The sequence below is a fragment of the Nuphar pumila genome, chromosome 14 (genome assembly GCF_984573655.1).
Source record: "Nuphar pumila chromosome 14, dmNupPumi1.hap1.1, whole genome shotgun sequence".
NCBI lineage: Eukaryota > Viridiplantae > Streptophyta > Magnoliopsida > Nymphaeales > Nymphaeaceae > Nuphar > Nuphar pumila.
In genome coordinates, this window is record NC_143262.1 from 67,859,620 (window position 1) to 67,874,393 (window position 14,774).

At 41.4% G+C, this 14,774-nt stretch overlaps 1 protein-coding gene across 1 annotated transcript; it reads left to right on the plus strand.

The window, feature by feature from the left end:
• The first annotated feature begins 9,358 nt into the window (after nt 1–9,358).
• LOC149816912 (uncharacterized) lies at nt 9,359–10,897 on the plus strand. Its single transcript, XM_089987230.1, has 4 exons — nt 9,359–9,614; nt 10,208–10,318; nt 10,468–10,548; nt 10,646–10,897. Exons 1-4 carry the CDS (start codon nt 9,360–9,362, stop codon nt 10,724–10,726), a joined length of 528 nt encoding a protein of 175 aa, XP_089843356.1. The 5' UTR covers nt 9,359; the 3' UTR covers nt 10,727–10,897.
• Nucleotides 10,898–14,774: the final 3,877 nt, after the last annotated feature.

Consider the following 14,774-nt stretch of genomic DNA (forward strand, 5'->3'; position numbering starts at 1 on the left):
TTAGCATATAAACGTTCTTTTCGCAAGGTCTCCAACACGATAATTAGGTGTTCCCTATGTTATTCTCAACTTTCTAAGTACACCAAGATGTCATTGATGAACACGATAATGAAGGTATCCAAAAATGGCTTGAACACCCTATTCATTAAGTTCATGAAAGTTGCAGAGGCATTGGTCAGTTCGAAAGGCATGACCGTGAACTCATAATATTCGTATCTCGTCTGAAAGGCCGTCTTAGGAATATCATCATTCCTAATTCTGAGTTGATGGTATCCAGACCTAAGGTCAATTTTTTAGAAAACTTTAGCCTTCTGTAACTGATCGAACAACTCTTCAATACGCGGCAATGGGTATTTATTTTTTATCGTGGCCTGATTGAGCATTCGATAGTCGATGCATAATCACAAGGTCCCGTCATTCTTCTTCACGAAAAGCACAGGGGCTCCCTAAGGAGATACGCTGGGGCGAATGAATCCCTGATCCAACAACTCCTGCAACTGCTTCTTGAGCTCCTCAAGATCAGATGGTGTCATCCTGTATGGTGCTTTAGAGATTGACGTCATACCTAGTAGCAATTCAATATTGAATTCTACCTCACGAAATGGCAGAAGTCCCAATAGCTCTTTAGGAAATACGTCAGAATAATCACAAACAACATCCAGCTCACTGATGGGAATAGGCATTGGATCTGATTGGATAACACTAATTAGAAAGGCAGTGCATCCCTTCCGCAAGAAGTTATGTGCCTTTAACGCTGAGATCATCCGACTTGCTTGCAGAGGTCTGAAAATTCCGAATTCTACTCTTAGAAAGCCTGGAGGGGATAAAACGATCTTGCCATCACAACAAAAGATCTTAGCATGATACTTGTGCAACCAATCCATGCCTAGGATGACGTCAAATTCTGTCATCCCAAGCAGGATGGCACAAGCAGGCAAGTGTCGCTCTGCTACTACTACGTCCAACTCAAGTATATAAGTGGTGCAAACTGTGTTCTTCCCAATAGGGTTATACATGTCTAACACATTGTCAAGTGGTTTTATAGTTATATGCAATTGTTTTATAAATTTTTCTGAAACAAATGAGTGTGTGACACCACAATCAAAGAGTGCAAAAGCTGCTTGACCAACAACAAGAATGGTACCTTGAACGAGATTCCCTTTGGTCAATTGTTTGACCGTGGCTGCATAAACTCGACCCGGCTCCTTGACACTGCTTGATTGTGCTCATTGTTGCTGTTGATGAGGTGGTCGAGGAGGCTGAGATACGTTGCTGGTTCGCTTGAGGTCATCTGCTACTTTCTTTCAGCAGTCACGTATGAAGTGGCCCATCTTGCCACAGTACAGGCATCTGCCAGTGTCCCACGGACAAAATTGTCCTACGTGAGGCCTCTTACACTCAAGGCAGCTATCTCCAAACGACTGCCTGGGCGGTGGATGGCCCTACTGTCGTTGGCGCTTTGTCAGAGGGAACTGTTTCTTCACTCCCTCGGTCTTCACAGGTAATGGTGGCCACTGCCCTGGGCCGCCGGAATGAGTCCTCTTCTGATCACCACCTGTCACAGGTAGCTTTTTCGCCTGCACACTCTTTGAATGCTCCCAATCCTCGTTCAGTAGGGTGGCTGCTGCTATAGCCACAGAAAAAGTCGCGGTCATGCTGGTGAGAACCCTATGCCTGAGTCCTTCCTTCAATCCACGAATGAACTTCCCAACCCGATCATGATCATCCTCGAATAGGTTAGGACAATAGCAATCCAACCGTTGAAATTTAGCGATATACTTGCTCAAACTTAAGTTGCCTTAACACAACTCTAGAAATTCTACTTTCTTCTTTTCTCTCGCATGAGGAGGAAAATAGTTTTCGAGGAAAGCCCTCCCAAGGAATCACCTCAGCACCCGAGAACTGCACTTCTCAGGTAGTGTCCCACCATTCACGAGCGTCATCCTTCAGTTGAAAGGACCCGAACATCATCTTATTATCGTCAGGAATGAACAACACTTGGAACACTCGTTCCACCTCTTTGACCCAACTCTCCGCCAAGTCAGGGTCAACCTTGCCAGAGAAGGTAGGATGGTCAAGCTTCAGAAATTTTTCATAAGTGGCGATTGGTGTATTCCCAATAAGGGAACCCGGATCCTGTTGTTGGCGACCCTAGCTACGAATCGCCTCTGCCAAGGAGTTGATGGTATCCATCATGAATCCCCTCTGCTCATGCAACTCATCAGCCATGTTGTTGCTTGAGTTCCCTGTCTTCCTTGAAAAGCAACCAAGGTTAAGAGTCAAAATACCAAAGAAGCACAATAAGACATAAGCATACAGGGCAAAATATAGGTCTTTATTACGAAATTCATTTATTTCGAATCCAGTAGTGTTGGTACACAAGCAAAAAGTTCTATTCCGCAATGATAAAGGAGTTCACAGACTCCAAAAAAACTTGGTAGGTGCTACCTCCCCTTAGGGACGACTAGAGTACTGTCTAAGATATTCTCTTTTATTGCCTATGCGTTTGTATTTGCGCTTAGGGGTGAAGAGAGGTGGCTCCTCATAGGAGGTTGCCTGCCCATAGAGGGGTGTCGTCGGAGTATATTTTGGTGAGCCAAGACTACAACTTAACGAATCAGTTGCATGCGTGTATGTGGGTGATACACCACCCACTGGGCCTGCTGGAGGTGGTGGTTGCTTGCCTGTAGTCGAAATTGCGATCTTGTCATCGTGCTCGACCTTGCGAAGGTAGGCATCCATGGCATGCCCTGATTTCCCACAGAATACACACTTCTCTGCTATCTCAGGGGGAACATAATCTCCCGATGACTCTTGTGGTGTCTGCTGACGCACCAGAACATGCGAAGGCACAAATTCATCTTCTCGAGCATAAACTTTAGCCCACATTGCTGCCAAGGGTATCTAGTAGGCGGACGGTAGTGGAAAGCCTTGATCATCTGTAAAGGTGGGTAGGGGAGGGCGGTTAGCCCAGTAACCAACCCCAAACATCTCTTGTCTACTCCTTACAGAACGGCCATGCAACCTACGTGCGTCCCTATCGTGACTACCACTAGAACCAGCAAACAAATCCATCTTTCATACTATACTACTAATAGAAACAAGAATATAATTTAGTCTAAACATGTTGTAAAATATCAAAGACTTACTTAAAGCACAATGAGATGCTCAATGGTCAAGATTCACCTCTTTTTGATCTGACTCTGATACCAAGTTGTAACGCCCCAAAATTTCAACTTGTGATTTCAAAAACATTATAAAAAAACCTTTCAAAGATTTAAAGTTTTCACTTTTAAAAGCGACAACAGAAGATATTTAGAAAAGAAGCACAAGTTAACAAATCCTGGGTACGTTAGCTGAAAAACCATCATTTTACATGAACAACTACTTAAAGGAATTGAGGAAATAAAGCAATAGATCATTAATAAAATCTGCAGTTTATTATAAAATGAGCATTTTCCCAATGTCAAATAATCTAAAGAAGAACTCCAAAACTCAGAGCCAAGACACCAACAGAAAGAAGAAAAATCTTGAGTCATGATGCACCATGCCATCGGCCGCCTGTGAAGTCCTACTCATCACCTGCCCATGAAATGGGTCAGTTTCATAACAAACCAATAGGTGCACGAATAAGCAATGTAGAATAAAATAAAGCAGAACATTCATGAGATAAACAATTTATTACATCAAAACAACAAGTACAATTATAATATATTCTAGCAAGTGTAACATATGCAAAGAGCTATTGTTGAAACATGTATACCGACAATATTTCAAGCAGTATAAGTCTCAATCATATACAACTATTTAAAAAGATATTCTTTAAGTTCTGATATTAACTAGCCTGTGAGTACGCACAAACGCAAAACGTAGAAACAACTCAGTCCGATCCGGGAGTTTATTATGTCAGGTGTTTTTCATTAACCCGGATGGCTGACTGAATCTGCTCCTAAGGAGACAATCAGTGACCAAGAGACTAAATCTCTAAAGGTATTTGTGGCCCATGGATGCATCCAACTTCTGCAGAAGTACCTGGGAGTTACCACTTAAGATAATTTATGGTAATCACAATTCCTTGAACTCTGATGAGTAGAGAAGATGAGTCTTTTGCTCGTGGGGTGGTTGTTAACAACCTGTCCATCAGAGTTTTTGTACCATCCATTCTCTCCCTTGATGAACTGTGAAGGTCAAATGGGCATGACAGGGGTTTCTTAACCGCCGTACCATTCTACATGCTCTGGTCTGTTAGGCTCAATCGAGCATCTTGCCTATGAAGGCGAGTTATCACCATTTATGTGATCTCAGCATTGTGCTATATGCACGCTTCGAGGTTGCCACAACCTCATTATCCAAACATCGTAGCACCCAGGGAACATACTTGTCCAAAAGTACGATCGTACCTACCTAGAGGTACAACTATGATGAGAAGGCAACATTTAATGTTCTGTGATTCTTTTAATCCATACATGACATGTATTGCTCTTTGAGCATTTGGCCTGTGGAGGCCGACACTATTTCATTTATATCAATAAAGTGTTGATATCTACTTCGAGGTACTCAATGACCTCTCGTACTATTTGTACCATACTTGTCTTAAGGTCCAATTACAATAGCAAATTCGTGGGTTTTTCGATGGATAACCCATCACAGTATTTCATAAAATCAGTAATATACTTGGCATGCTCAAATACTAAGAAACAAGAAGTCTCAGACTAGTCCTGGGATCGCTGTGGATCCAATCATTTCTTTCGAGTAACCACCTTGGGGTACCAATAATTGCATTTAGCAACGCATACTAGATCACAAGCTTTATAAGCAACAATTCATTCTCGAGGAGTCAGCCTTGCACAAGGAAATACCCCCTCTCGAACTTTTAGTGCTTGTACACAATTTCACACCTTTCCATAAAGGGGCAAAATGTGGTACGTGGACCTGCACACTCTACAAGGCTTGCCTGTGGGTGGCAACAAGATTCATTAGTCAATAACCAGTAAGGCATCTACAATAACATACAATAGTGAGCAAGGACAAAAGTATAGTAATAGGATCTCTGTAGAAATGAGTCTACCCATACAGCATACATCAAGCGTGTAATTTCAAAAGAATAAGGATGAGGAAACGCAAAACAGGCAATCACAAGTTAAATTATCCTATAGGTAAGCATGTATGCAAAATAAATTATTCTATCTCAGAATCCTTATATTTTATTTCATTCATGCAAAAATCCTCGTGCGACTTTTTCCTACCTTGGGATGTTGTGTAGTTGTGTGCGTCTACGAGTGTAGATAATACGAGGGTCAGGCCGCGGAGCGCGAACGGGACCTGTGCGTAAATCTGCAAGAGTGTGAAATATTCAATTATGCTATATAATTAATAGTGCAACGGGGGCATGGGTAGGATCCCTACCAAATGAGTAAGCCCTTGCTGGCCTGCCAAAAGAACCGAGGATGGCAGGGGACCTTGACCACTTCCTGACTGAACAACAAATGGCAGGGGCCTCGGCCCCTGCCTGCCAAAATAGCGAATCGCAAGGGCCTCGGCCCCTGTCTGACAAAGTAACGTATGGCAGGGGCCTCGGCCCCTACCTGACGAAACAGCCAACGACAGGGGCCTCAGCCCCTGCCTCACGAAGCAACAAATGGCAGGGACCTTGGCCCTGCCTGGCAACACTGAATAGAAGGGGTCTCGGCACCTGCCAAACAAAATAATAAATGGCAGGGGCCTCGGCCCCTGCCTGATAAAACAATGAATGGTAGGGGTCGATTTCTCTGCCTGACAAGACAAAACAGTAGACAGCAGAGGCATCGGCCCCTGCCTAACGAAACAATGAATGGCAAGAGCCCCGACCCCTGCCTGATAGCACAGCGGCGAATAAGGGGGGGGGGGGGGGGGGGTAGGGACCTCGCCTCCTCCCCCTGCCAGCCTCCCGACAGTGTAAAGAAGAGAATAGGTGGTGGGGGGTGCGACAGAGGTCATCAGCCCCCCTACCAGACCTTCAACGACCAACAGAGAGAGAGAGAGACCAGGGCGGCAGGAGCCACCAACCTCCTGCCAACCCCTTGGCAGGTCACAGAGGAGGAGTAAGGATGGCAGGGGCTACCGACCCTCAATCTGGCCCCAAAGGTGAGGGCGTGATAGGGGGACAACCAACTTCCCGTCGGTCGGTCGATCACCGACAAGGGAGAGAGGGTGTTGCAGGGGCCATTGGCTCCCTGTCGACACTCCAATGAACCTCCAGAGAAAGAGAGAAGGATTAGAAGACAGGGGGAGGTACATACCTAGGAGAAGATCAACGACGATGGTGGCAGCGATGGCATCGATCAGACCAGAGGGAGGAGGCGTTGAGGTTTGCAAGGGGCGTCAGTGCAAGGAGGAGGAGGCTCGAGAGGGAGGTGTGCCTCCCCTTGCCCTTCTGCGATGCTCTTAAAGAGCTCAGGGGGGGCGATAATCGGGGAAACCCTCAAGGGGTTTCCCTTATCCAGTCAAGGAGGGGTAAAGGAGCGACGTGGGCGGGTGTGGCGCACAGAGGAAAGGGTTTTCTTAAAAACCCTTTCTCCTGTGTCGGGTTTAAAAACCCTAACGAGGATGGGCCCGGGTCCGGACCCGACCTGGCCCAGGTCCGGAGCCGATCTGGCCCGGGTCCGATAATAATTTTTTTTTAAACCGTGGGTTTACAGTATGTATGCATGGACCGATTGATAACGAGAAAATAACACAAAAAATGTGATTGCCACCATATTAGTGCGAGTAAAGAGATCATTATTAGCATAAAAACTTTTGCCCGAGTAAAGATTATATATTTTAATTAAAAATGCTGAAAAATCTCTTTATTGGCACCATATTAGCGCCAATAAAGAGATCTTAATTTGTGCGAAAAAAATTTGCACCAATAAAAATGATATTTTTTAATTAAAAATATGAAAAAATATCTTTATTGACTCCATATTCACGCCACTAAAGAGCGCCAACAAAGAGATTTTTATTCATGCACATTTTGCACCAATAAAGACAATGTTTATTGGCATAAACATTTCGCGTCAATAAAAGCTATACCTACAAGGCCAACTATGGTGCACTTACTAACGTACCGCCAACACTAGTAAAGATATTTGTTGGCAGTTTTCCTATCTTTACTGGCATGATTTTTGCGCCAATAAAGGTGGACTTTTTTATAGTGTTCAAGCCGATAAACTACTAATACTTTAGAGATTTAATGTTGTAGAAGAATGAATTCGTCTTTCAGGCGATTTTCGGTTCGCTTCTAAGTCACTTTGCGCTTTTCGCTTTCTATAATTTTAAAAGTATCTCGCATCTGGATTTCTCGGATCACTTCTCGCTCCCGCTTACTAGAAGAAATGCTTTGATTTCTTCCATTTAACCACAAACTAAATCAAGGTTGGCAACCTATTCAGTGCAGTCCATGTCACCAGAGTCATGCTATAACGTCTCACAAATGAATAGGTCAACTCTTGGTAGAGTGGACTTGGATGACTTAAGTGAATCATAAATTTAAGCTGAACATTTAACAAAAATGTAATAACTACAAGTTTTAATTGCTGAATGTTAGGTAATAATTTATAGGGTGCATGTATTGTGGTATTGAACTAGGGAAACTCCGGGATGGTGCTTTCTTGATTTTAATCTTCAAAAGTAAAAAACCAACCATCATATGGTGTTTAGCTTATTCTCCTTTTTCTATCTTGATGTGTTAAAAGTTGATCGACTCCAACACCACGTTTTGAGCTAATTTTTAAGCCATATTTCATCTTCATGATTTGTGTCCCATTGGTTTTTCCTTCTCTTAAAAATTCGAAGGTTGACACCGATGGTTAAACCTACCAACCTGGCAATATATAGACAATGTTAAATGTAACTGTAGAGTCAGACCTAATGCTTAATTGGTTGCTAAATCCATGCAAGAAAAAGATCCTGCCGGCAGATTTCATCATGGCGCAAGACCACGACAGACTTGTTTTGATTTACAATGATAAATTAAAGCATGTTTTTAGTTATTTTTATTAAATAAAAGGAAAAAAAAACTTCAGCCAATCCCACGGTCCCATCTGGTTAACCTTGTCAAGGTTGTCTCGTCGGAAAGTTTTGGCCCATAGTGATAATTATTGCGAGATTTATGAAAATCTCCTGAAAGAATCGCAAAAAAAATACTTGAAAATTAAAAACAGTATTTTCTTGTGAGATTTTCATCAAAAAACATAAATATCTGGTTTTAAACATGTTATTTATGTTTTTATCGGCTACTTATTGTGAAAAAACTGTGTTTTTTATTTATATTTTCTTAAAAAATTATTTTTTTGCAGAAATTGCAAGATTTTAAAAAAGTCTTGGATTACTCCTGAGTTTTTAGCTGCCGATATTTTTCCGTTTTTAACCTTTGTCACTATGGTTTTGTCCAACCCGAGGACTGAATAATATTGTGTTGTGCATGGTAGCAGTTTTGTTGCGTCATCATCTGAGGCGTTAGTTAGGGCAGCTCTCCCACATGTCTTTCTGTCTACGGCTTTCCACTGTGTAGCTACGCCCTATCGCCTACTCTACCAAAACACCAGCTCACGATGTGACGGCACACCGAAGCATCTCTGCTTCACTAGTCTGTTTTCTGTTTTGACAATCAATATCATTTCTTCTACCAAAATGCCCTCTCACACAAATTCTTTTTTATACAATGACACCGATTGTTCATTCAAAACTCAGAAGGTGAAAAATGTCTATTAATTTTTACCACGTCAAAGGCTTGGTGCAGGAAGCTCAAGCTGACTTGGGCATTTGTTCTTCCAAAACTAAGGTCCCCAATCAAGCAAAGTTTAAAGGTTTCAAAGTTGAAAACAAGAGCAACTTACCAGTTACCACAAGCACAGGCCTGCTGATTCTGTACTTGGTCAAGGCTAGGCGTTGATTAATTGTTAAGCCAATGTGTGCTAGATCAGTCAACACCAAGCCTAACGGGCCGACCATAAGAGCCTAACCGAACCCAAAGAACAATGATTTAACACACCACTTGGGACTGAACCACAAAATATCTCAATCAGGATCCAGAGGTTAAGCTGCTTTATGAGAAGACTACTTTAGTCATTTAACAAGAAATTAATTATTTCTCATCATTCAAAGCTGGTTTGAAATATAAAAACTACTCAAATGGTACATGAGTCATTATTCCAATAAGAAATACCAACCCTTTGTCTCACCCTGAGCCCGTGTTTATATTCACACGCCAGCAATACCTGCAAAAGGACGCCATTACTCTAGAGAGAGAGAGAGAGAGAGAGAGAGAGAGAGAGAGAAGAGTTAAGCGAGAGAGATTAATCCCTCCCCACTTGGTTTCTTTTGAGGAGGGAGGGAAGATGCAGATAGAGAAGCAGGCTTCTGATCAACAGCAGCAGCAGCGGCAGGTGCTCAGGTTAAAGAACTCTGACAGCTTCAGCGACGTCAGTGTGAAGGAAGACAGAGAAGAAGACGATGCGTCTCGGTCTGCGCTGACCGCCTTCCGAGCAAAGGAGGAGCAGATCGAGAGGAAGAAGTTGGAGGTCAAAGAGAAGGTGCAGGCTCAGCTGGGCCGCGTCGAGGAGGAGACGAAACGCTTAGCCGAGATCAAAGAAGTAAGCAACACATATATATATCCGCGCGCAAGCCTCCCCCCCCCCCCCCCCCATCACACCATGGATTTTTTCCTTCTTTTCTTTTTATCAAACTTATCTTCCGACTCTAGCCTAGGGCAACACATATAGATGAATTGATTGATCGGGGCCTAAGGCTGGAGAGAGACTAGGTTTGGATCTGGCGTTGACTCATTCGCCATGGTCCAAAATCGCTCTGCAGTTAAGCCTGACAACTGGGTACCAGAGTAGGCCCCGGGTTCCACCAATTTCGGTCTGAGAGAAAAGGTTCACATAGGCTTGGAAACTCAGCTGTATTTGGTTGAGATGAAACACGGCCACCAACCTTTTGGTGCTGGACGAATCTGAGTAGTTATTCGTCTAGATATTGGCCGATTTAATTATATATCTACGCGAGCGTATATACGTGATGGGATTTGAATGGACTTGGACTCAGCCCCAACGTCCAGACTGAGCTGCATCATTATCTGATCCTCTGCTACACCTCAAACCATTTAAGCTTCAGTATGCACAATTTTCTCTGCCTAATTCGTTTTGTTGTTAATGTAAAATATGCTGTTATTTTTCATTGATAGGAACTTGAGGCATTGGCAGATCCTACAAGGAAGGAAGTTGGAGCAATTCGCAAGAAGATCGATGCTGTTAGTAGAGAATTGAAGCCACTTGGACAGGCTTGCATAAGGAAGGTGAGTTTTATGTAATTAATTTGAGAATGTTAGTTAACCATGTTTTTTTTTTTTCCTTCAAAAATGATTTTCATAAAACTGATGGAACTGGGAAGGTCATTGGAAATAATTAGCATTTGTTTTTTCCCCTTTTTGTTTCTTAATCATAGGAGAAGGAATACAAAGATGCCCTCGAGGCTTATAATGAGAAGAACAGAGAAAAATCTCAGCTTATTACTAGACTAATGGAGGTGAGCGTTAAGATTTTTTTTTTTTTTAATTCAATCATGATAATACTACTGTGACTAAATTGACTTTCTTTTCTAATTTATGCTCTTTTATCGGCAGTTGGTAACCGAGAGCGAAAGGCTGAGAATGAAAAAGCTGGAGGAGTTAAGCAGGAGCATCGATTCCATACTAACGACATGATGATGATGATGAGAGGTTGTTGATGGGGAATTGGAATTTGTAACAAAAGTGTGGTTTGGTGTGTGCATTCAATTGTTGGTTGCTTGTGTGTGCTTTGTTTGTTTTTATGTTGCTCTTGTGAACATGTATTAAAACTTGACATGTAATTGACCGATCCATTGAGCTCTCTCTCTCTCTCTCTCTCTAAAAGAAAAAAAGGCGTGCAAGTTTTTTTAAGTTCTAAAACCGAGTTCCAGACAACGTATTCTGTTGGCATGAGTTGGCACTAACTCAAACAGAACATTGTCACATGGCCTTCATCTAATTCTGCTTAGTTATACAAATTCTTGACTGCGGGCACAGAGCAAAGTGGATAGCGACTGGTTTCCTAGAATTTTAGTCGCAGATCGATGGTGTCAACAACTTTGGACGCCTTCGTTTGACCCGTTAATACTTAAAAAAAACTGGATCACTGGCACTGCCAATCTAAACATTCGAGAACCGATCCTTTTCAAGACAAAACCAAAACCATGCGTGGTTCACGCCCAGGCCATTTTCCCCACATCCGGTAGCACTTTAACTAATTGCAGATGAGATGAGATGAGCTCTTAGCATTCAACTGCTGTAGCGAAACAAAAAAAAAAAAGAGTGGAATAAAGAGCCATTTCTTCAAAGCATTTACACCATTGATGATAAGAAAGGCAGTTAGTTTTTGGTTGACAACACTCCAAATTTTGTTGACACTTGTGATATGATAATGCCATTGCTGTCAACTTGGCGGCATTTCACATCACACTACATGCATCCAGAGCAATTTAAGTATAGGTAATTGCAGTGTTAGGTGATAACAAACCTCACCAAACCTCAAACCCTCTACCTTTTCTTTCTTGGGGTTTAATAGGTACTTGTTGCTTATTGTTTTGGGGCATTTTGGTAAACGTACTTTTGAAACTTAGGGGCCTTTGTTTGGTACGAATTCCTGCATTTTTATGAGAGATGTGGGGGCTTCTATGATTAGTGCAAAAAAGCATCTTTCCTGTTAAAATAGGTTCACACCTCGTCCATGGGGAAGCACTTTCTATCGTGGGCATGGCTTTTAAGACAAAGTGGCTTCCCTTAGGTAGGGATGTAACAAATGCCCCTTTCCGTAAATAAAGTGGGATCTGCTGTATTTCTCATTGTAGGTGATCCAGATCGGGTTGGACCCGGATATGAAGTGACCAAGGAGGATCGGTTGACCCTTGTGGTGCCCACATAAGGGGGCGACCTCTCCTATTTTTTGGAGAATGGCAGAGAGTTGCTGGAATTAATTTGGTTAATTTTGGTTAAAGAGGTGTTATTTAAAGTTAGCCTAGGCCCTAAGGTGTTATCTAATTTTAGTCTTAGGTTTAGAAAGTCGTTATCTTAAATTAGAGCAGCTCTTAAATTGGTTTTGTAACTTGTGAAGTGATGTTAATATCTAGTCTTGGCCTATATATAGGTTTGTAAAACCCCTCCATTTGAAGGTACGAAAATTGATATTGAAAGCTTCTCCTCTCAAATTCATCTTTCTCTCTCTAAAACTGGCTTGACTCTCTCTTGCTCTCTCTTGAATTTAGCCTCTCACGTCTCTCTTCTTTTGCTACTTCTCTCAAACTCATAAGGTATAACCTCTAGTACGTCTTGGTGTTTAGTACACCCTTGTTGTTGCCAAAGGACCCAAGTCCTAGTTAAATGGCTCACTCCAAGGATCTGGTGGCCCAACCATCCCGAACCACATCCCGAGTAAAACCAACCTCAACCTGGACCTTCAAGCTGTTGTGGACAACCTTGAGTAAGCCTAGCCAATCTCAGTAAGTTAGCATATCCATTACCTACATCCAAACCCACGTTGGAACCCCCTTTGTCCTAAGTAGTTCTCAAAATCTAGACATAACCTGTTTGTTGTTAACAACAAATTTTTGTTAGACTTTCAGACATTATATCTCCCTAACTACAGAGAGTTTAGAATCCCCATCCTACCGTCCAAAAATCAAAATTTATCTTCATTCCAGTAGGGAGATCTAATTTTTCCATTATAACCTGTCAAAGCCAAAATACAATCTTGTCCCAGTCCAGAACCTAAACCCTGTTGCCTGTTCCAGAACCTGTATTTCCTAAACTTCATGAAGTTAGTTCCTGAAATTTTGACAAGACCTTGTTCCAAGTGTCTAGAAGCTTGAGCTAAAATTTTATATTTTTTTGTGTTGTGGTTTGAGAGAAATAATTTTTCTCTCAAACTTTGTCAGAACCCAATAGAACCAAAACCTGTTTTGATTGTTTTAACCTACTTAACCTAGACTTGACTCTAGTTCTAACCCATGGGCCTAGGCACACAATAATTGGTATCAAAGCAGACCTGGTCTAACCCTATGAAAACTAGTAAAGGCCAAGACCAACCTCCAAAAATGATCATGAAGTCATTAACAAGTTTTTTGAGAAAACCAACACCAAATTCGGCAGTGTAGAAAACCGTTTGGTCGGCTTTGAGAATAGTTTTCAAACCATCACGACCTTGTTGTAGCAACTTTAAGAGAGTGTGCAAGCACAACATTAGTTCTAGTTCAATGGCGGAGATGACGGATTCCATGAGGAGGATCATGATGAGTGGGAGGAGGCAAGGGGCGCACAAGGATCCATTAGACAACACCTGGAGGACCAGAGTGGTGGCTCAAAAGGCTCATACTTTCGGCATTTCTCTCCCATGCTCCATTCAAATTTCATTCCTTACTTTCTCGGAAAAAGATCCCCATAAATGGTTATACAAAGCAGTGCGATATTATATAAGTCAAACAATATACACGGAAAGTAGACTATGATACGACGTTGCTCACCTTGAGTGTGAAGCGATGAGATGACATCGTCCTATGAACAACACCAGGAAACACTGTTATGGACCACCCTAGTGTCTGACTCGGCCCAAAGATGCTACTTTATGATCCGATTTAGGAGGTCCCAAAAAATTGCCCAACCGTGGTCCCATCTAAGCTGAGACTATGAGGGAGAGAGAAAACTTTCAGGATGAGATTGTAGAGGTGTGATCATCGCAAAATTTTTCCTCTTGTATCCTTCTCTCTTTTCCTATTTTTTTTTCTTTTCTAACCTCTATTTTTCTTTTTGAAGGGAAAATAAAAGACAGAAAAGAAGAGAGAAAAAAAAAGAAAAGAAAGAAGAGAAAGAAACTCTTTTGCGAATGTCTCACTTGACCTTAATTTTGGAAAAATATTTTAAAATTACTCGTCTCCGTTTTGAAAATTTATGAGAAAATGAAGAGACGGGATTCGCTCGTCGGTACGAGGTTCGACCATTCCTGGCGCCTTTACCAGGGGTAATCGAACCAAGGATCGAATTTATGCCTTTTTTGCTTTGCTAAAATATTATCTAAGAATCTATTCTAAGTCTAAATGTACAAAGAATCATGTTTGTGCAATGCAAATGCAGAGATGTATGCTTTTGAGAAAACAATTTAGAAATTTGAGATTTTTCAAGTGATTCTGAAATAAATTTGATAATGGAGTGAAGAAATAGTTCAAAAGTTTGAAATTGGTTTGAAAAAGATTAGATTTTGAATCTAACTTGGATTTTGAAAAAGATATGGAAGAAGAGACTTGAAATTTCAAGTCTTAGAATAATCAGAGACTTAAAAATAAGTCTAAAATTTAAAGAAATAAAGGAAAATGGGAGATTTTGAAACTGAAATAGAATTTTTGAAAAAAAATGAATTTTCAAAGTTAGAATGAACTTTGAATTTGATTCTGAATCTAGAATTCAAATTTGAGATGAAATTTTGAAAGGGAATTAAATTTTCAAAGTCAGAATGGACTTTGAATTTGGATCAAGTTTCAAGAATCAATTTTAAAAAAGGAAATTTTGAATTCAAAACCTAAAAACAGAAATTGAATTTGAATTTAGACTTGAGAAATAGATTTGAAATTGGCTTTAGAAATGAGAATTGGAAATGGGACTGAATTTGAAATCTGGAATGGAATTTTGATTTGAAATCCTAAATGGAATTGGATCCGAAGTCTGGAATCCAAGATGGAGTTGAATC